General features: G+C 37.4%; 1 protein-coding gene across 3 annotated transcripts in view; it reads left to right on the top strand.

The window, feature by feature from the left end:
• LOC147600951 (uncharacterized) overlaps window positions 1-23,289 on the top strand; it is a 66,559-nt gene that overhangs the window by 38,626 nt on the left and 4,644 nt on the right. For 2 of the 3 annotated variants that reach the window (XM_086747379.1, XM_086747380.1), the window contains exons 14-18: window positions 8,657-8,696; window positions 9,810-9,861; window positions 12,908-13,019; window positions 18,167-18,250; window positions 19,948-20,071. In XM_086747379.1, the coding sequence (XP_086603505.1) occupies window positions 8,657-8,696; window positions 9,810-9,861; window positions 12,908-13,019; window positions 18,167-18,250; window positions 19,948-20,071 (412 nt within the window). Of the gene's footprint in view, window positions 1-8,656; window positions 8,697-9,809; window positions 9,862-12,907; window positions 13,020-18,166; window positions 18,251-18,861; window positions 18,902-19,947; window positions 20,072-23,289 lie in introns of those variants that run through there. The other variant, XM_086747381.1, reaches the window with a different exon arrangement.

Genomic DNA, 23,289 nt, shown 5'->3' on the forward strand with positions numbered 1-23,289 from the left:
TCTGAAAGTGCTAAGTTTATTAAGGTTTCAGTTTTTTGCTTTCACCACTGTTCTTCACAGAATTAAAAAAGTAAAAAATCTGTGCTACCTGTGTTGGGTGGAATATTCTGGAGCCCCCAACACAAGAAGGACATGGACCAGCTGGAGAAGGTCCAGAGGAGGGCCACGAAGATGATAAAAGGGCTGGAGCACCTCTCTTATGAGGACAGGCTGAGAGAGTTAGGGCTGTTCAGCCTGCAGAAGAGGAGGCTCCGGGGAGACCTGATAGCGGTCTTCCAGTACCTCAAGGGGGCCTACAAGAAAGATGGGGAAAGGCTGTTTAGTAGGGCCTGTTGCGATAGGACGAGAGGTAATGGTTTTAAAATAGAGGGGGGTAGATTTAGATTAGAAATTAGGAAAAAATTTTTTTACAATGAGAGTTATAGAACACTGGAACAGGTTGCCCAGAAAGGTGGTGGAGGCCCCATCTCTGGAAACGTTCAAGGCCAGGCTGGATGAGGCTCTGAGCAACCTGATCTAGTTGGGGATGTCCCTGCTCCTTGCAGGGGGGTTGGACTAGATGACCTTTGAAGGTCCCTTCCAACACTAACCATTCTATGATTCTATGTACAGTGTTGAAATTGAGTTACCAGAATAGGTGAACATCTGTGTCTTAAGGTGGCTGATGTTCATTTCCTGCCCGCTTCTCTCTCAGCTTTTTCCTCCCCCTCTATTTCACTGGGCCATTTTTTGCAAATGTTTACTATTCTCCGAAGTGTAACAGCTTCACCAAGAAGCAGAGCATACCCTATGGGAGGTTGGTCATTTTACAGAAGGGGTTGGAGTGTCCACAGGCAGAGAAGAACCCAGAACTCAAACCTTCCATACCCTAAGTGCTCTGAGCAGTGAGCTCCTGAGGTCCCTTTTTGTACAGTGCTGCACCACTTTTTCTTGCTGGGCTTTGAGCAAAAATAGCTGTGGCTGCTCTCTTATGTGGGTAGAGCATGCCTATCAGATGTGGTTTTGCATATCCCACATGGGTCTGTGTGTGATGTAACCTTTTGTGGCTTTGTTTTGCCAAAATGGTGGCAGTTGTGTCGATGCACACCAAGTGAGGTTTTAAGCATGTGTGGCTTTTCCTGGTAAAAACACAGGAACCCTTTAAGGAACAAAGTCCTGTGTTTCAAGGTTTGCCAGCTTGGTCATGCCCCACCCCCAGCTCCCCTGGGTTAGTTCCCTTCCAGGAGGAGAGGTAGTGACTATGAGAATGATTGCAAATAATGGTTTTTAAAAAATTTTGAATCTTCTTTTAATGAAAAACTGAGGAAAAGCAGGAACAAATTATAAATCCTTCATAACCAGTAGCAAGGAGAAAGGAGGAGTTGTTGACTTGTAGGGTGATGTCACCTGAACAGAAACACTTCATTCCATTATTTTTTTAGACATTTTGAGAGTGACCTTTAAGAAACAAAGAGCACTTACTTGGTCTGTACCAGACAAAAAGGAAAAAAAAAAAAAAAGAAAGAAAAAAAAGGAAAAATTTTGCTCTTCTACTTGGACTGTATCTAGTTATTTTTAACTATAGTCTTCTTTCATCTCAGTAGCTGTTTGGTGTTTATTGCTCTAAGTGATATGTGGACAGTGATACAGATGATAATTTTTATATATAGCACTTTTCATCCAAGATTCTTTAGCAAGCTGTGTAAACACCATCAACTGAGCTTTCTAGCATCTAGCAATATTGGAAAGTATTCTGTCTGCTGTACAGATGGTTTCCTGAGATAGTGGAAAGACACAACCACAAAAGAGTTTGAATTAGAGTCCTTGGTTCTGCTTTCCCTGTAAGAAATGCTAGAGAGGAACTCCACCAATATTTAAGGAGCCTAGGCTGGCTAAAACTTAGGAATGGGCAATCTGATCTGGTTGGAGATGTCCCTGCCCCTTGCAGGGGGGTTGGACTAGATGGCCTTTAAAGGTCCCTTCCAACCCAAACCTTTCTATGATTCTATGATTCCAGAGGAGAAGAGGGCTAGAGAAAGGAGATTTGATGGTTCAGAATAAAGATGAGGAGTCCGAAGAGCTTCTGCTCTATTCCATTGGATTTTCCACTACTCATGTATCTGAGGGGGAGGCAGCACTGAGCCTAAGCTATTATTTACCTGTGTTTATCAGCTGTGTCTTTTGAGGTGAAATCCCAGACAACTGTCACTCTTGGTGTTTTGTCAGGTTGTTTCAGCCTGCTAATCACTACTTGTGGAGCCCTGAGCTAGATTTGGTAGGCAATTTAATTTTAGTATTAGTATCATAATATGAGAATTGTGAATTATAGGGAAAATAGGTATTAATTTATTTAATAGCCAGTACTAAAAGCCTAGTTTAAGTGGCTTTCATCTGGGCTAAATGTAAATAATTCTAGTCAAAATTTTTTTAACTATTTGCCTGAGAAACTTTCTGAGGGCAATTACAGTTTTTCAGACATATCAGGGAACAACAATAAAACAAAAAAAAAATTCTTCCTCATTTTGGAGCTTTGATTATTTCAAAACATTTGTTGGGTATGATAATTTTTTTGTGTATTTGTATAAGTAAAGGATAAAAAAAAAGTAGGCCTTATAAAAGGAGAGCACTGTACAAGTTCTAATCAATTTGAGAGTGCTGATTCCCCACCTCCATTCCATTTATGGTAGATCTTTACCTCTCAAGGCGTAGTGCTGGTTTGAAATTCCCTATTTCTTATGGAACCTCATCCTCTGTCACAGAAAGAAAAGATAAAGGAATGCTACCTGTATGTTGGAATGGGCTGAAGCATGCATGTGTTTGTGCTCTGCAATGTAGGCAGGGATTTAGACCTGCAAGAGAGAAGTCTGGAAAGGTGGCATCTTCTAAAAAGCTTCCTTACTCAAGACTGAAAGACTGACATATTTTCATAGCTATTCCTTAACATTTTTTTCTAATGCTTTTTTGAATTCCCGTTGTTTTTGTTGAAGACCAATGGGGCACATGAGTGTACCTGCACAGGAATTTTCTGAAGTACTATTAAAACTGCAGATGAGATCCTTAAGCATAAAGAAGAATCTGAAGTTACTGTCTATAGACATGCCATACACTAGAGAGTGTTTTGTTGTTTGTTTTCTGTTCCAAATGGAAGGATTTTACTGTAACCTTCTGTTGAGCATGCTATTTAGTTTGCCAGTTAATCAGTTTTCATTTGGATTGTGCTCTTCTGATGGGCTTAAAGGGATACAAGCTATTAAAGAAAAAAAAAAGCCAAATACACATAATCCAATCTTTTAATCTTTTTTGTTTTGTTTTTTTTTTTTTTACAATTAACACCTGAGTGTGTTAAACTTTCAATTGATAATGTTATGCTTTTTGTTTATTTATCAATACTTTCAAAGTTGATTATAGCCAGGTTTTTTAACAGCACCTAGCAAGTTTGTTCGGTTTTATGCATGTATGGTCTCCTGAAAAAAAAATAAAAACTTTAAATGGGTCTGTAATGTTCAATCTTAATAGCAGGGTCTTTGCAGCTATTTTCCTGTTCTATAAAGTTAACTTTTCTGTACTTGGCAGTGGAGAATCCTAGACACACAGAGTCAGACTTTTAAATCTGTAGTAGCCTGTGGGAGATCAGTGCAGTTCTGCATTGCCCAGTCTACAGAAATTCACCCTCTCTCCATAGAAGTTAGCAATTACAGACCAGGTTTGAACTACTCAGTGAAAAGGTCTTCATTATATACAGTCTGGTCGGCCATATTGTTAGTATTGAAATAATTGTGTTGGTGTAGTATATTTATGTGTTGTCTTTAATTCAAATCTTTTATTCTGAATAAAATGCAGTGTAGAAGAGACTCAAGAAGAGCCTTGCTGTGGGAAACTGGCACTTGTAGTTTAATAGGGATTCAGTAGCTAAGAAATGTTTTACTAATAGCTGAAATAATGTGCTGACCCTTATTTCACATTAAAATGACCGGAGTTTGACACTGAGATGACAGCTGGTTAATACAACTTGAGATTTTAAAGTGCTTGAGTATATGTAAATATTATGACTGATCTCCTAAGTGTGTTGGAAGATACTTCCAGTAATGTCCTTGTTTTAACAATTTAGTGCAGTCCCCATTTTTTTGAGAATCATATTGCAGAAGATAAACTATCTGCTGTATTCAGAGAACATAGAATAATTAAGAACATATAATTGATGCCTGTAAACAAAGATTGTATGTATTTTGTACTTGTACTCAACTATATTGTAAGAACTGTTGAGTGTAAAACCTTGGATTTCACATTGGTCTAGTTCAATCACTTAAAAAATAATGCTTGAGAAATAGACTTCTTTTATGTCTGTTTTATATATATACATATATCATATATATCAGTCTTTAGAATATGCAGTAAATAGATTAATAACCTTTTGGTTGAGCTAATTCAGTCACTGGAAATAGAACGGAAACACCATTTAGGGTCAAAAACTGTAAGCTGGTGAGCAGGAGCTGTAGTATTTTGGAACTCGTGCAGTTTCAAAGAAAGAAGTGTCTCCTGTTGAATTTAAAGAAGTGCTCTAGTGTCTTTTGCACAATGTTTTATGCAAAAATTTGCATAATGTTTTATGTTGTTGAAAAATATACAGATTTTTCAGAAATAGTCACTTTTTGACAGAAGTAGATTAAAGAATAAGATGTAATAAGCCAAAATTGGGTGTGGCCACTAAAGTAGAATTTGAATAGGATAGAAGAACTATTAATGAGGCAAAACATAAGGCTCTTCTACCACCAGGAAATCCAATGGGGAATTATGAGAGCTGGAGGGAATTAAGCTTGTTTTGCTGGGAATTTGCATCTCATAGGTTGATGGCAGGTTCCAGCTGGAGCTTTTCCTGCTGTGGGGCATTGGGGCATTTTACAGGGTGTCATATCTATGGCATAGATTGTAAAGTATTAGAACATAGTGCTTCTACATATTGAAATAGGTGCTTCCTCGGGCTGATTTTAAGCATTCTTTTTGCCAGGGGTGGCTTTCAGTGGATCCACTTCCTGAAATGCTTGTGTGAACACCAGAGCTGGTGCAGGGGAGAAGAATGAGTGACAAAGGATGAGGAGGGGGGAGTTGTGACAGCCCTAACTGAGAGCAGCATTGGTTTTCCCAGTAGTCTTTTGTTTGCCTGCTACCATGGTTCATGAAATTTATCAGAAACTTACTGTCTTTTCCAGCATATCATATATGAGCTTTAAAAGTATTAGTATTTGCATGTTCATCCTCAGTTGAGTTTTGTAGGATGAGAAAATAAAAACCATTTTAAATAAAATGAAAAAGATTGAGAGGCAGCTGGAGAGAGAAAACATGCATGGAAGATCAGAAGCAGTGAAGATGTATCCCTACCAACTTCCTGCACCTGCACATTAGCGAAACCTGGGAAGCTGAAAAAGTCCTTGATCTCTTTAGCAACAACTAACACCACCAGTGTATTATCAACATTCTTCACATACCAAATCCCACGGTAAATCCAAAGCACAGCTGCTACTGAGAAGAAAATTAGCTCCATCCCAGCCAAAACCAGGATACTCAGTTTTGTGCCTTTCTGAGGTACAGAAGCTGGCAGATAGTGGTGGTGAGTTCTTGGTCAACTTGAAGTGAAGCAACTCATTCAAGAGGATGACTGATGGCAGATAGGATGACACTGTGCTTAGTGATACTTTATCTGCCTTGAGGAACTAATGAATGGAGATCTGATAGCAAAAAGTGGTCATGTAAAGTTTCCGGGAAAGGAGAGATACAGCTTCAGTTTAGCTGATAATCTTATCAACTTGATGCTGCAGCCTGATTGGTACTCTATACAAGTATGACAAATTATTCATGTCATTGTAGATAAAGATAAGTCTTCTTCCAGAAAGGAAGGAGCATCTGCACAGATATTTAAGCAAGCAATGTAAAGTAAGCATAAAGTGCAACATAAGAAGATCTTTTTAAAGATGTCTTGGGACAACAGTTGATCGAAGGAGATCACAATGAACTTAAGAGAAGTAAGTCTAGCCACAGTGGCAAGCCTACTGTTACCTGGTTTGGCTTCACCTTCCATTGCCTTCTTTGTTTTACTGGATAAATGTAATGGGCATCTGAGCCCTGCGTTGAGGTGAGGTGTTGTGCTGTAGTGCTGTTTACACAAATAACAAATCACTGATTATAAGCCATAATCAATTTAAGATTTGCTTAATCTTCTCTGCCTGAAGTCTAAATAGGAATGGCATATAGTTAAATTGTGCTTACAGGCACTCCCAATTTACTTATATTAACATAAACAATGGATCGGATAATCGTAAGACAGAAATTAATGATGTTGCAACTGGAATATTGGTATAGCTTTGCTCTGAGTCCCACTTTTGTGCAGGGGTACCTGTAGTATCTCCAGAGACAGATCTGTTGTTACAGTAGCTTATGCTGGAGAACTGTGCAAGAATAGCAATAGCAAGCAGCAATAGAAGGTTATCGTAGCCTCGGGGTGTGAGTAGTGGTTGCTCTTAGATGGATGGTTTTCTTGTCAGTGTTTAGGGGACTGCTCTATGGTAGGAGCCAAGTTCCATTGTGTGAGAGCAGGCAAGTGAAGAGCTTTCTTTGAGAGCTTTCAGGAAGTTGAAATTGATGTCGGAGCAAAATCTGGTATCCTTAATGAGCAGTTCAGCTGCCTAGCAGGAAGCGAGCCATGTGACAATCCACAGATAATTTAAATTAACTAACTTTATGAGCCTATATTTTCAACATGACCTTACAATAGCCAGCCTCCTCCCCCAACAACCTAAATAAACAAACGAGGTGTATAATTCAGTAAAATAACTGCAGTTGGTTTTAATGTTGAATGGCAGTTTTCTGCCTGAAAGAGTGCACGGATAATATGTATGGGGCTGAATCTTCACTGGACCATTTCAAATTGTGTAAGATTAATGGATTCTTTCACATTCTATCCATTACCACATTTTTTGTAGCAGAACTTAGTGGGTAGGGAGGTGGTTATTCATGGCTTTTTTTGGTTGAAGGCATTCTTTTTTTCCTGTAATAAAAAAACACCATAGACATTTTTGGGGAAAGAGAGGAAGTTAACACCTCTAATCCCTTCCGATTGTTCTCGAGGGTAGTACCTTCAAAAGGCTGCTGTGTTTTGAGGTTGGTTGGTTTGTTTGTTTTTTCAGCTTCTGGCTAAAAATGTAGTCAGTAAAGCCTGTTTATCTTGTGAATTAGTTATAATGTGCAAGTACTGTAGTAGTACGCTGACCAACCTGGCAGAGTGATTATGCACTAGCCTTAGGCAAAAGACCTCTTCCATAACTTCAGATTTAGTTACTGTAATTACCGTCTCTGAATCAGCCTTTTAGATGTGCACTGAATTTTAGTTTTGTGTCTCCGATTATAGAGCAGTGTGATCAAGATAAGGACTACGTAAGAGCATCTGTCTTCAAAAACTTTGTTGAAACATCTTGTTAACCACTATTTCAGGGAAATCACTTCCAGTGAACATGAATGTGGCAAGACTCTCTAATCTATGCTGTGTTGTACTGTCTGTGCTGCCACTGGTGTGTGTCCACATTACCAAGTCACTGAATCCAAACTAAACCAGTCCGCTGAGAAGCAGAGCTAATGAGTGTGAGCTTAGTACCACAGCGACATGGCTAAGTGGCTTTTGTGGCTTTTGATCTGTTTGGAGCACACACAGAGAGAATTAACACCTGGAGGAAGCATGAAGCCCATTTTAGCCAGGATTAATTTGGGTAAATGCACCATGTGGGCAGCTTTCCACAGCATTTGTTTCTAAGGGACTGCTTAACACATTTGTCAGTTCCTAGACTGGTTTCATGTATACACTTCACAGTTTTCCCCCTGCAATACTATATGGAGCTCTGAGGTATTATGTATGCATTCTATCCATGCCAGAAAGAAGGGTGGGAAGCTATGCTCAGGATGAGAAGAGCAAAACTGTTTCTTCCAGAAATACTGAGCTGGGTAGATGGGTTTAATGGTAGTAAAGCCTGGCAACTTGATACTGAGAATAAACAAGAGTCTAATCACAGTGCTGGCTTCCTGCAAATCTAGAGTCATGCTAGTGACTTAAGCCCCTAAACTACCTATTTATCAAAGAGAGAGAATGGGATCTGCAGTACCCAGCACCTTAAAAAAGCAAAGTTAGACAGCGCTAATGCTACAGAGAAAGATGCAAGTTAACCTGAAACAATTAATCTAATACGAAAAGTCATATTAAACAAGTATTGAAATGAACCGTGGTTCAGGTCAGAATTGTTTCTCTGCTCTCTTTAAAAGTAAATATAGCAACAGCAACAAAACCCCCAAAGCTAAGTTATTCTTTTTTATCAAATGTGTTGCCTGACTGGCATTGGAATGCAAAATAATCTGTAGGTTCTTCTTCCAAATTGGTTTATACTTTGCACATTTTGAAACACATTCTTTTTGTTGTTGTTGCTAAAATTCACAGTACCTTTTCCATGCTTTGCCTTTTTAACTGTTATATAAAATGTTCAATTTTACTAAGTGTTGAGAATGTATGTAATTTGCTAGATATTTCTCAGTATTTATTAAATCTGCATTAAAGGAACTATTCAGGCTATGGTAAGCTATGAGATCTAGTGTTTTAAAGGTGGTTTTAACACTTCTTTTGTGAATTGAATTTCATTTCCAGCACCTGGCCTCACTGGAATTGTTGGAGGGCGCCCCAGAGTGTAAGTTAACTTCTGATCATTAACTTGTAACGTGTGATGGTGGTGTTCCTACCACTCACCGTCACACCTTGAAACAGCAACCACAGAAGCAACTGAAGTCTTTCCATGGCACACTGTGCTTAATAACTGATAACAAGGTAATAGTGCTACAAGATATGTATGCAAAAGGTAAAATTCTTTATTGAATTATTGAATGCGAGTTACGTAAGTCTCTGATCAGCTCATAACGGTGTCTTTGCTTAATGAGCTGTAGGGAGAACTTGAAATGTGACTTTATGGCAGCGCAGTAGCTCAAGCATGTGCCAATACATGGAGATTTCTGGACCAGATATCTCTTGTACCTGTTGGTTTGGAATATGGGAATGGCAAATTTATGTCTGTACCAGCACGCTTCAGCTAGAAATGTGAGGTTAAGTGTCCCAGAACATCCCACAAAATGTTAGCATGAACCTGTTACATGAGTGAGCCGATCAGAATAATGTTGAGCATATTTATAAAAAAAAAAAAAAATCCTAGTTTGAGTCAGTATTTTTCTAGATATTGCTAAAATCTGTGGGTGACTTATATGCTCACCATTCCATTCTTACTCATGAGAGCCTCTAAAGCTTTCCTGTCTTTAAGCAAATATTTTGATATATCTGTCTTGCATATGGAGATGGGGGAAGAAACTGTAGAAGTATTTCCAGTAGCTCTGTGTAACTAGCCTCAGTATCAATATGGGGCTAATCACAGTGAAATAGACTTCAGTGTCATGAATTGCATCCTTTTTTAAGAAAATATTGTTGCTACTCTGGATACTCCTCCTTGCAAAATTTTCTTCTTGTGGCTTTTTTTGTGGGTTTGGTTTTTTTGGGGGTTTTTTTGTTTTTTTTTTTTTTTAAACAAAATCTTGACTTTCTTAATAATGAGATGTAGGGAATTTCTGCACTTGTCAGGCTTTCCAAAATTGTTTGGAAAACCGTTGCTGATACTGAGAATAAACAGTATCATGTCTAAATAGCTTTTAATTTCCTAAGTGTTTGTCTGGTGTTTGAATAGTCGAAAGGTGTATGATCTGGTGTTTTCATGAATTTCTGGTTAAATGCACTTATGCTTATTGTCTTGTGTGTCTAGGTCTCCAGTTCTGAAGCCTTTTTTCTTCTATTATCCCAAAAGCAATGTTCAGGTAAGACTTAAAGCCTGCTCTGTTCTCTTTGAAGTCATTTGAAAAATTCCGCTGACTCTGGCATTTTTCAGTGACTTTGCATCCTAAAACTGCAAAGTATTCCGGTAACTTTGATTAAAAAAATATTTTCCCAGAGACTAATGTTATTCACACGGAATGTTTTACAAGTTTTGACTTTGGGGGAGGGCGTCTACTTTTTTTGTATATGCTACTGGAAATAACTATTAAAATCAGTTAATTTCCTCTGATTCACACAGGTTTTACCTTAACAGAGAGTTAGGCCTTTTCCTTCCAAATACCCTCTCTATAAAAACTGAAGTAGTAATTTCTGCTCTTACCTGTGTTAAAAGCTGTAAAATTATGGAAGTCTGTGAGACTACTGTGATGAGTATCATGGAGGAGCCTGTGGATGAGATCTACCCCTATTCAGTTCATAACAGTAGTTTCTTTCTGTCTGAGAAGTTATGGTTCAGATGACTAGGCAGTGAGAAATTACAGTGTAAGGTGAAATGTTGAGCTAGAGCCCTGCTTTGCTTCTGCTATGCACATACCTCTGTGTAGATTGAAGTCTTCAAGATAAACTTGAAGAAACTGGTATTACTGAAAATGTACATTGCTTAAATTTATAAATGTTGGTCACTGCTTTTCAGATATTTAATTTATCCTTTGGAGACTGCAGACAAAATTGCATATATGGCCTTTTTTATTTTCAGAGGTCTTTGACTGACCTTTAGCGATTGCATGCATATCATGCCAAAGCATCATGATAATGATGCTTCATGCTCAGTAAGAGCTTTCTCAGTCATTCACAGTCAAGAAAGCGGCCAAAGGCCAGAACATTGGTCTGTGTTAAACCACAGGTATTGTGACAGGCTTCTGCTTAGGGTGTTGAAGGGAAGCCGTAGGAGCACAGGCAGCAAGTGCTGCTCAGTGGGGGAGGGAGGAGAAAACAAACGAAACCCAATTGATTAAAAAAAAACAAAACAAAACAAAAAAACCCCCAACAAAACAAACAAACCCAACTTTGTAAAATGATTATTGGTAATCAATTTAAGAGTTGTAAGCATTTCAGAAAATAACTGTTTCATTTTCATTTTTAACATGCGTGTGGTGCTTAGCACAAAGAAGCCCAAATGTTACACTTTTCTTTGAGTAGTACTCTGCATTTGTGGGAAACAATTCAAGATTAATTTTACAGAGCAGATGCTATTTAGTTATAAACTAAATATAAACTGTGCATAGTGGAAAAGGATTAAAAAGCTTGCACCTTTCTTGTAATTTGAAAACGTTCAAGTACTTATTTTTGTTGTCACTTACATTTTGCTGTGTACAAATGGCTTGTCTTTGCCACATTTAATATGAAATTATTATCTTTATGGAAGTTTAGCCTACTACTGTTTCATTCATCAAATTAAATGTAAACTTACTAATTAGTTCTTTGTTCCTTACTTGGTAAAATACTGTTGAGATTAAATAGTAACCTAATTTAGCAGGGCAAGAAAGCAGTGTCGCATCAACTCTTTTCAATACAGAAAATCAAAATCCTTACTCTAGGGTAGCTAATCTGGTGAACGCGCTGATACGCTATTAACAAAATGCCATGTGACTTATCACTGTTGTACTGCAGTAATATTAAAGGTTATGTAAAAGTGTGATGTAAGTGATTCAAGTCCTGGATTCAAAGTTTAGCCATGTATTAACACCAATGGCCTAGCTGGAGATTAAAGAGTAAGGAAGGTATGAATTAACTACTTTTCTAGATTGGAAGTTCAGTTACAAAGAGTCTAGTTGCTCTAGTTCAGCATTTGACCTAAAACCAAAAAAACTCCATAAGGAGATTTTCAGATATGTTACCATTTCCACAGTGAGTTCTTTTGTTTTGTGTTTGATAACACCTTTCTGTGTGTCACTTTGGATTCAATATCTCATCTGTTGTTTCCACTGCTCTTATGCAATTGTCCCAATCGTAGATCGCTAGTGGTTTTACAGTGCAAACTTGTTGTTTTCTATGTGTGCTTTTTCGTGTTTAAAAAGTAATCTAAACCTAGGGAGAAAAATTCTAGCAAACCTCCTGAAGGCAAGAACAGCTTTTCTGATTTTACTTTTTTTTTAATCTTCCTCTTGCATAAGCATTGGATGCCTTTATCACTCTTAGCTGTTCTCTAAGTGCAATCTTAAGAGAGAGGGCTGAATAGAATTACTTGTGTTTGCTGATAACTGAGCACTGATAACTGCTGCAGCCAAGTTGGTGTATATCTTTTTGTTGTGGCACTGTAACCTGATTGTATGTCTGAGTCTTTAGTGCTGAGGGTCCTTCAGTGTGGATGAAATGGATGCAGTTGATTTTTCTAGGTGATTGGGCTATATGATTTAACCAGAGAAACCTTTGCTTGCATCTTAAGTGACCAGCCCAATCAGCTAATGAAATAGCACACTTGACAATGTTTTGGGGTTTTTTTTTCAGATTTCTTGTGAGGGGGTGGGTAGGGAATGCTCATCATGCAAGATGAACAGCGTGGCATTTTTCAATTTCATATTTTCATCTCGACATAAACCCTAAATATCCAGTATTTATTTCTGATAAGTTGCTTTCACAAAATTTATTTGAAGATGAATATAGGATCCATAAAGAAGTTTGTCATTAATACACAGTGACATTAAGATGAAAAGGGGGTAATATCATGGAACAGCTGGAAGCTTTCAAGTTTTGGGAGCCAGCTGTCAAGAATTGTGACACAAAATTCCATGTAGTGCTGCTGTATATAGGGAGAGGTGGAAAGATAGATTTGTCTTCCTTTAAAACATGCCCAACTGGATAGAGCATTTCTTTTGGTTTTTATGCTTTTTTCCTACACAAAGATTTCTTTTAGGTTTATAATGCATCATTATTGCTATTGTGACTCTTTTAAAGGGAGCGACAGAACCTTATCCATAAAGCTATTACTGAAAATCTGCCAGATCAAAACTTAATTAGAAATATGCTTTATTTTTTTCACATCACGTTGGATTTCTAATTTGACAGTTTAAAAATGGGTATTTTTTCCAGATCAACCTATTTTTAAATGGGCAGCATGTTGAGACATTTGAGGAGGATCTTACATTTACGTCAGATGAGATTGTTTCATTAGATCCACCTAAGACTAACAGTGAATTGAAAGGTAAGTTAACCATTTTATTTGTGAATATATAGTTTACTGTCTATGGAAAATCGTGTGCTAGATTTTCTATGAAATGTTTTACCTCTTTATACTATATATTTCTAAGTCTACTGCAAAACAAGCTACTGCTCTTCTAAGGAAGGAGGTTAGCATCACACAGTATAAAATATATTTGAGACTAGAACAAGTATGTAAGTAAATTGCTGTTCAAAAAAACCTAAGCCTTAGACACAACTGAAGACTGTTCAATGCTGGCTTGGAATTGAAACATAGTTTCAAAGTACACTGAAATCTGACTTTGTCGATCCTGGAAATAGTTGGTTTTACCTTACATCAAAATAGTTGTGTTCAGAATGGAGGACAGACTTGCAGAATGCTTAGCACTTCGATAATTAAAATTTGGCCCTATTCCGTATGGCAGCCTTCACAAAATGAACAAGAATGGGATCAACCTGGAACTGGTGACTTTTAAAGAAAACACACTATGCTAATGGCCCATCTGATTCCTGTGTTGCTGTTAGACTTGTCTAACCAAATTCTCTGCAGAAGGAAAAGAAGAAACTTGAGAAAGGCAAACCAGTGAGCTGAATGGAGCAGGAGAGGATGTCTGCAATGAAAATGAAGTGTTCAATCAGTTTTTCATAGAACCTAGGTACTAAGTTAAGGATTATTGAAAGCACTAGACACTGAAAAATTTTTATATTCTTTCTAATGGCAGAACTATATCCAGTATTTCTTAATGCACAGCACGCTTCATAATTCCCTTTTGATCTAAAGAGAATCTTTATTACCTTATTCCTTCTTACCAGTGAAATTAGAGATTTAATTTAAAGCTGTGGATAGATATTTCCAAATCTAAATCAAGTGATTATTTGTTAGAAATATTTCTAAAAATAATACTAATGCTGAAAGAGCAATTCAGGTATTTAAGTCTGTGTATGCTCAAAAACTTAATGCTGTGAAGGCACCAATACATTAAGATTTATTCTGGATTCCAGATGCAGGTGAGCAGTATTTCTCAAAGCTGGTAATAGGATAGTGGAAGTTATTAGAGAATGTTCTGTATCATATAGAGAAATTTTTAAATAACCGTATTACCAAACATGACTATTGCTATTTGAAAGTCACTGATACTGGATGGCTGATTTTCCACATCTATTGAAACATCTCTTCAATGCGATGATTGATGTCTTGTGCAGAAACAAATCTAATGGTACACCAGAATCTCCCCGATACCTGGGAGTTCCCAGGAGGGCAGTGGGGGATTCACACCATCAGATTGGGTGAGTTGAGGAATAGGCAGTCATTGTTCTGTTTAATACAGGGGTTAGCAAAGGTCCTGGTTGTGTTTTTTGTTTTGTTTTTTTTTTTTTCCCCAAGGTGACTACAATGCTAAATATTGGAGAAACAAAAAGCTATTAGACTCCCCATTGCTGCCTTATAATTTGAGAAAACTTTCTGTACTAAAACTTAAGTACTAAATTCCTCAGGCTTTATTTAGGCAAAACCCCGCTTTTGAGGGACAGCAGAGCTCCCCTGGTTGTTTCCTCTGAGAAGGATCTTTAAACTTTTGCCCTTAGTTGTAAATAAAAATGTTTTCTGTATGTGACTAAATACCTACTTCTGTGGCTTAACACATGGACAGCATGGATGGGAAATAGACAAATGGATTAGACTATAAAAGGGGTAACTTCTCTAAAATATTTGCTGTCAGCATTTAGTAAGGAGGGAAGTATTTTCCTTAGTCTCATGGTTATCTCAAGTGTGAGGGACTGTTAGTTGTCTTTGAACAGATAAGAGAAATATGTGAAAATGGATTTCAGAAATGCTGCTAGATGTGGTTCTGGGAGGGTGGAATTTGAATTTACCATTTGCCCTAGCTTTGAAGGGAATTCTTTTGTAGACTTGTTTAAGATCTTTATTAAATGAAAACAATTTCCTGATAAACAGATCATGCAGGATAAATCAATTAGGGCAATAATAAATGAGAACACCAAAACACTTCTTGTAATTGGTTTTGTTTAAAGGGAGACTGTCAAAGACTGTGTAAAATGTCTGATGGAGAAGAAACTTCTACAGCTTATACATTTTAAACATAGTCATACTTCAGTCTTTTAAGAAACACTATGGTTGATTTTTTTTTTTTCCCTTGAATTGTGTATTTAAAAAAAAAAACAAACCTCTCTTAAAATAAGGTGATTTCTGTGCTGTATGAAGTGTGGTAATCTTGTCAAAAATGAACAATGAGCTTTAGGTGGACTTTTTCAGATCCTCTTCTGATGGAGCTGTTAAATCAAAAATAATATTCCCCAGTTAAATAAATACAACCTTTAAAATTTTCTGTCGGTTTTAATGGCACATTTCTACTTGCCATTTGCCACTCAAATGTGCCAGTAAAGCTACTGTTGTAAGTGTTGCCTGATCTGTTTCAACCAAATAAGTACTATGAGCTAAGAGACGCTATACAAATTTATGTGTCGATGTTGTAGTGAGGCATTTTTGTCATCCACAGTATCTGCCACCCTATACCCAAATGAACCCAAATGTCTAGCTGCCACTGCTATAGACTTGCAGCCTCCTTTTCTGATAGGGACATTAAAAACTGCAGCCAGCAGGACTTGGACATAGTTCCCCTCTCTTACCCAGCTATGCTAAAGCTCTCTGTGTCAGCCTGGCTCCTGTCTGAGGATTACCAATCCTTTGTGGACGGGAAGGAGTTGAACGTAATGACAATTTGGCTAGGGCTGGGTTTACCTCATCACTTTACATAGTTCACAAAGAGCTATCTACCCGTGCCTTAATAGTAGGTGCACTTTAATTTAAATCATATGGGAAATTGCCCCAGTGTTAATGTTGATTTTAAGTATAATTTAAGACATTTGTTAGTATATTGTGGTTGAATTTAAATTGGTGCAGTTGCACTTCTTAATACAGTCTGCATTTGGCCAGCATTCCATACGGGGCATGTTTAGAGCATATAATCTTTAGTGTTGGGTCTTTTACTCCCTAAAATAATAATAATTTTAAAAACCTAAACAACACAGTAGCTTTAGATCCTCAGCAGAAGCAATAACACTATAGAAAAGGTAGACTGCATTTTCAAATTGCATTCTATCTTGTAAGATGAGGTTTGTTCACCATAATTGGTTTACAGGACCCTCTCTTCAATTCCTTAAAATGTAACAATTTTTAATACATTATACTGAAATTTTCTGTGACAAGCATGTGCCCAGGCCTGAATTGTTGGGTGGCAGAAAAAATAAAAAATGTTGGACATTTGTGAGTTGCTTCCTGTGGCTGCCACCAGCAGCTGATGCACCAGAAGCTGTGACAGAAAGCAGGAAGGCTGTCACTTCCCTGCTCTGAATGTTCCCCCTGCTCTTCAAGGAGCAGAGAGTGGGGGGGAGAGCTGCCACTTGTGTGCAGAAGGATGAGAAAATGACAGGAAGGGGACAGAGGAGAGGGCAACTCAGGAGTGAGAAGTCTACATGTGAGTCAGGAGCATAGATGAGTTTGTTAGAGATGATGAGACTGAAAAGCCAGGGATGCAGGAGGGGAGTTGGATCAGAAGCAAAACTGGCTGAAATTACTAGATGCTCAGTGCCTAAAAACTGGGATATAACCCGTGCTTCAAGTTTCAGTATTATGCTGCTATCAACAAGTAACTGAAGCTCAGTGACAAACAGAAGGAGGACATGGCCCAACAAAAGAAGCTGGAGCGAGTCCAGAGGAGGCTATGAAGATGATCAGGGGGCTGGAGCACCTCTCCTATGGGCACAGGCACAGGCTGAGAAAGCTGGAGCTGTGTTCAGCTTCTGGAAAAGAGAAGGCTCCGGCAAGACCTTATAAGCACCCTTCCAGTACCTAAAGGGGCTTATTATAAGAAAGATGAGGAGAAACTTTTTAGCAGGGCCTGGTGTGATAGGATGGGAGGTAATGGTTTTAAAATAGAAGGAGGTAGATTCAGACTTGATATAAGGAAATAATTTTTTACAATGATGATGAAGCACTGGCACAGGTTGCCTAGAGAAGTGGTGGATGCCCCATCTCTGGCAACATTCAAGGCCAGGTTGGACAAGGCTCTGAGCAACCTGATCTCGTTGAAGATGTCCCTGCTCCTTGCAGGGGGCTTGGACTGGATGACCTTTAAAGATCTCTTCCAACCCTAACCATTCTATGATTCTAAAGTGAGTGCTTCATCTCTCTTCAGGGAACAGAAACTAAATGGTGACAGCTCACTACCCTTAGTAATCAACAATTGCAAAAGGTTTCTGCTGTGTAACTTAACCATCAAAACTTACATATAAACTGTGTGGATCCCATAAGACTGAATTGCTGGATTTGGGCAGGAGTGGGTTTGCATTTTTTGATATGTAAATGGATAAAAGTAATACTTAATATAAACATTGTTCAATGAAATGTTACAATCCTTATGTTCCTAAAGACTTGAAAGTCCAGTACTGAGACGTGAACAAGTTAAAAAAATTAAGATTGGCTTCCTCTAGAGTATGCATTTGTGACCATTTATGACCTTTTCTTATATAATACTAAGATATTTACAAAATTAGTAATTTGAAAAAGAAATCTTGGGTTTGTTCTATGCTGCTGAATAAGTAACTGTTATAACAGCATGTACGAAAGTGAGAGAGACACGTGTTGTATTGAAAAGGCATTTTAACTTGTGACTGTTTTCTGCAGAAGTTATCAGAATAAACAGACAGTACAGAACTGTCTTGACAGTAGCAACTACATGTATTTTCCACCTGCACTGGAAACAGAGAAGTGTGTGTTAAGGGGGCAAAAGTTGTCAGCTGGTCAAGAAGTAGCTGCAACGCCTCCTTCAAAGATACCACACTGTGAAAACCAAGATGAATTAAAGGGTGGTGGAAGAGGGCACAGATGTGCCCTCACAGCCTGAGACAGCATTCGGCTGTAAAAAGGTAAAAGGAATCTGGGAGATGGAGCAGGAGGGATCAATTTCATAATTTTTGCCCACAGCCTCACCACTTGTTCCCTCAGTGTTCCTGTGGGAAGAAAGCTTTGGAAATGTTTTCAGGAGTACTACAAACAATGCAGAAAATATACTCTTTGAAGTGTACTATTATTTGTAGCTATTATTAAAGTTTATTCATTTTTATATTGTATAGATCTGCCAAGTGGTCCACATACTTATCGCTTAGAAGATCTTGCCTATACTAGAAGTGGAGACAAAGGCAACTCTGCAAACATAGGTATTTTTCTTTTTCTTGCTTTCTGAAGTGATAGAAGATTTTTCAAGTAAGAGTTACATATCAAATGATCTTCTTAATTTTTGTTAAATCTCTCGCATCACTTGTTTGGTTTTTTTTTAACTGTCTCTGTGCTGAAACAAAAAATAATCTGTATAAAACAAGGACTTTTCTAATAAAATGTGTGTAGTTTTCTGTTTAGCAGCTGTTGAAATCTGAGGTACTAGGAAAAAATAGAATACAAAGAAAGGTCTTTGTTTAGGGTTGCAAAGTTGAGCTCCCCAAAGTTGAGAAATGTCTTTTCAAAGTTTCCATTACGCATTCATTGCTACTCCTTCATGTGTGTGTTATGTCATATAATATCTTGATTGTCTGGTCATGTATAATATTTCCATACGTTAATTTTGCAACATATAATATGGCTGAAACATTGACAGTGTTAGGAAATACCAGTTTTTCTTGCATATAAGAAAATGGTTTTATTATATTGTTAATCCAAATAGTGTATTTCAGTGTGCAGTCTCTTTACATTGGATTGTCCTGCTTCTTACATTAATAATTCCTTCTATTCCTTACTTCTGCATGCAACAATTGGCTCTCTTACTTGTTGGAAGATGAGAGTGTGTGGTGTTCAAAGCTCAGTATGAATTAAAGGTGCGTTTGGGATTTGATTTGCTATTAGCTGACATGCTAAAACTGATTAATTTTTTTAATTTATAGTTAGGAATATAGTTTTCTTGTCCTTGTTTGTGAAACTGTTTCTTTGGGTTGAAGAATGAAGGAATGTAGATGTTTCTTTTTTCTCTTTTTCTTTTTTTTTTTCGTTTCCTCATGGTTGACCACTGTTGCAATGTAGCATTGCCAAATCATGAACGATATATAGCTAATAGACTTCCTCGGATATAAAGACACTATTGCTTTATTAAGGAACAACAATAACAACAAACTTGACTTCTAAGATTAAATTAGCTTTGAAGTCCACAGATAAAAAGATCCCTGTGACACAAATCTCCTTTCCTGATCCTGCTGTGGAATGTCAGCTTCAGCATGAAGTTACCTGAAGCTTATGAAAGCATCTTTACCTACAGAAGTGGTAGATGCCCAATCTCTGGAAATATTCAAGACCAGGTTGGATGAGGCTCTGAGCAACCTGATCTAGTTGAAGGTGTCCCTGCTCCTTGCAAGGAGGCTGGACTAGATGACCTTTAACCTTCCAAACCAAACCATTCTATGATTTGCAGCAATAAAAATGTAATTGAGATTTCTCTCATGTACATCAGGATCTCATGCAAAGAATGTGGCAAGGACCAAAGCTTCAGTCACTGATCATGCCTTTTTATGGTTAATTGTCATTAGTTGTCTAAGTCATGGAAGCCATTTAGGGGAAGAGAACTGCATGTGGTTTGTTTGTTGCAATGTTGTTGTTCTTTAGGTGTCTTTCAGTGGCAGGGACTGTTTGCAGCCAGAAAAAGTCCACTAATCACTTAGTCTGGGAGCATTCTTTCAAGTCATGCTCCACACAACTTCTCTGCTCACAGAGGGAAAGCTGTCATACTATTGTTTTTGATTCAGGAGCTCATTAAAAAGGATCCGTATGTACAGTTTGAGTTAGGAGGAGGATCTCTAATCAGTTTTGAAGGGATAAATAGAAACTGGTTTTAATAGCTCCTACTCCAAGTAACAGCAGTTATACCTAATAGGTGTGATAGCGCGGCATCCCCTCTACTATCCATACCTAAAGAAAACTTTAACTGCTCAAGCCTTGGAGAATTACTTCCAACACCTTTTTGAGCGAGAAAAACGTGAGGAACAACTAGTAACAAGGTGAGTAGCTTGCTGCTCTATCCACAGTTCTGCAGTAGGTACATGAAGGTATTCAACGCTTATCTGAAAGTGTGTTAACATAATTATTGCAAACCTGTGTGTATTATCTTTGATATTTTTTAATGTATCTTTCTTTGCCTCTTCAAATAACAACTTGAGTAATAGTCATTGAAAAAGAACATGAACTTGGACCTCTCCTGAAGCTGGACAAAGGTAGTCAATCTGTTTTAGTGAAGGCATTTAAATTCTCAGAATTAGCGTATTAGCGTTGGGGCTGTTTCTTTGTTTTGCTCCAGTACAGAATGTCTCTACAAAATAGAAATGCATTTCTTAAAGGCCATTAGATATTATCTTTATAGTAGTTTTGAACCATTTGGACTTAGTAACCGGTTTCGCAAGCCTCAGTGCTTCAGAACTGGGAGTCTGAAGTGCCTAAACCACCACCTGAAAGACATGCACACAACCACTATAGATTGAAGCCAAAACTTACTTATCTTCCATCAGAAACATGCCTCATTCTATCACTATCTCAGCGAGACATTTTAGTTTTTATGAATTTCACTCACTTTAGAGAAAGTATTGCTTTGACTAACCTGCTCTCACCCACTTTGTTGCCCTATGCACCAAGCCAGAATTTAAAGGTAAAAAAAGCCAACTAGTTTCCCTTTTTAAAATATGGATAAACTATTGTCTTTTTTCTTGTTCAAAGAGCTCAAGTCAGGAAAGTGCAGCTCAAAGCTCAGAGTGAGCTTGGAGTTCATTTAACTACTGGTCTTGGAGCTGTAAGTGCTGTACTTTGTCTTCATAAGCAGCTCAGTGCAGATCTCACCCACTGTTTCATAAGTGCTAACAAATCTGTGTATCTAATAAATTCTGATATCAAGAAATGTAATTGAATTTCCTCTGAAACAGACCAGAGAAGAAATAAAAAATTTCGTGCCTCTTAATGATACTTCTAGAAGTTGATTCATTGTGGCTCCTTAATGCTGTTTATGTTCATAAATAAAAGTTGAAATTTGCTATGTCTGGATGAAGCCAATTTATTTTGATTAATTAGATTATCTGTTCCTGGGTTTGGCTTCTTTTAATGATGTGATAATGGAGCTCTGTGAGTGAATTGAAAAACTACTGGGGAAAAAGAATAAATCCTTTTGTGGAAATATTTAGGATTATAAGGATTATGCTCATGTGCTTCAGATTGTATAGTTTCTTTTTAAATTACTTGTTTATTTTTTGTTTTAGCTGTCATAAAAACAGCGGTATTACTCTTTCATTTTCCTTCATTTCCTTTATTTAAAGTGTGAATGGTTAAAAAAAGATGTATTAGTTTTACTACTAAAAACATACCAACCAGGTTCTGCCTCACTACAGAACAGAGATTGTCAGCCAATTTCCTTTCATTCTTTTTCATTAAAGCTATTAAATTGGTGTACTAAACAGAAAAGGTGCGATTATTTTTGATAGAGAACTCTGAAAACTCATAAACTTCCAAATTTTCAAGTAACATGGTAACAAAATACGATCTTTCAACACCCCGCATACCCCAAAACCCCAAACATGTGTGATTGCTTCCACCCTATGTAGAGTACATTCTTAACAGGTAATCATAGTTTTTCTTGAGCATAGGAGTGCACAAGCTCAACATGAAAAGTCAGATCAATATAAGTGAGGATGGGGAAGTGATAGCAGTACTCAGACAGAAATTTGCTCAAAGTTTAGAGAAAGATGTCAGTCTCTTGAATTCTGACAGGTACCACTATTAAAAATAGTATCGATGCTGTAGTAAGATGAGTAGCTAGACCATACTGCATATGGAAGATTTACTAATTTTTTTTTTTTTTTTTTTTTTTTTCCTTTAGCCATTTTGCCCTCTATGGTGTTAATACTAGGTTATCTGTGTGGTGTTTTGTATACAATTCTCTACAAATTGAGATCTGGTAATCTTAAGATATGGAATAAGAAACTTTTCATTTAGTAGGTCACTCATTTAAAAAGGATAGTAAAATTATCCTGTGAGAACTTACTGGTTTCATCTTCTGCCATAATTATCTCCTTTATGTTTTGAGAGCATTCCAATGCTCAGAAATAAAAATGTCAGCTGACTTCTTATGGGATATTTCTGCAAAGAGCTGAAGAACAAGAAATGTGCGTACTGATGCTTCTAGATTGCTTTTTTTTGTATGTATATTTACTACGAGGGGAAAAAAATACTTCTCTACAGTGTATCTCATATGCAAACACCTCTTTTAGCCCACGGACTCAGTTCCTGCTTTCCTCTGATGGGAGGAATCCTGTCTTTTTCTTGATTTAAATGCATTGAACAATTTTTGTACCATTATTATTTCCATGCATTTTAACAGGAAATTCACAGGGAAACCTGACTTCTTTGAATAAGTACGGACAGCACTTTAAAGGAAGTAGTTAAGCAGGCACCCCATTGTGCATAAGCATAGGAGTTCAGCTAGAACAGTGCATTTTCCTTGTTTTATTGGTTTCTGTCACAGACTTAGGATTCTTTGAAGGGTTTATTTGTTTTCTGTGCTTTTTAAAAGCAGCTCTTAAAACTTTTGATTTAATTGTACAATTAGACACTATTTTCTTCCTTTGTATCTCAGTTAATTAAATTGTTTAATTATGCTGAGTGTATGGACGCCAACATTTTGGTTGAAATGTTGCTTCTGCTTTAAAACTATTATGATGGTTGTAGTGGTTTTTCTTGTTTTTTATTGTAGGAGTGTATTTTTTGTGCAGAAATATTTTTGGATGCTCAGATGCTTCGAACAGGCCTTAAAATACTGAAAATGCTGACCGTTGTTTATTATTTTGTAATCCTAGTTTTAGCTAGAGTATCTCACAGTAAATATTTCCTCAAAGTACTTGAAGGGAATGTGCCATTCTGTGATGTTCCAAATTAAGATCTGTTGCTTGTATTAATACTCCCTCTGCCAGAATTGCTGCAGAAAGTGAAATGAAATTATTCCACTCTTTTTGTCATTTGCTTCTGCTTTTGTACACTCTTCAACTTCTTTCCTAATTTGTTTAAATGATTGATTTTCATGAAACTTCTTTTGAGAGCTGAGGTATTAGCTTCTGGAATTACGTATTCCATTAGTCTAGTTCTTGTGGCGAGATCTGCCAATTGTGAAATGGTTTGCTGCCTGGAAGTCTGCCAGTTTTTCAGAGTAAAATTTACAGTGTAGCATTTTTGGTAGGCCTCT

Source organism: Chlamydotis macqueenii, chromosome 4 (assembly GCF_036417535.1).
Source record: "Chlamydotis macqueenii isolate bChlMac1 chromosome 4, bChlMac1.mat, whole genome shotgun sequence".
Lineage (NCBI taxonomy): Eukaryota > Metazoa > Chordata > Aves > Otidiformes > Otididae > Chlamydotis > Chlamydotis macqueenii.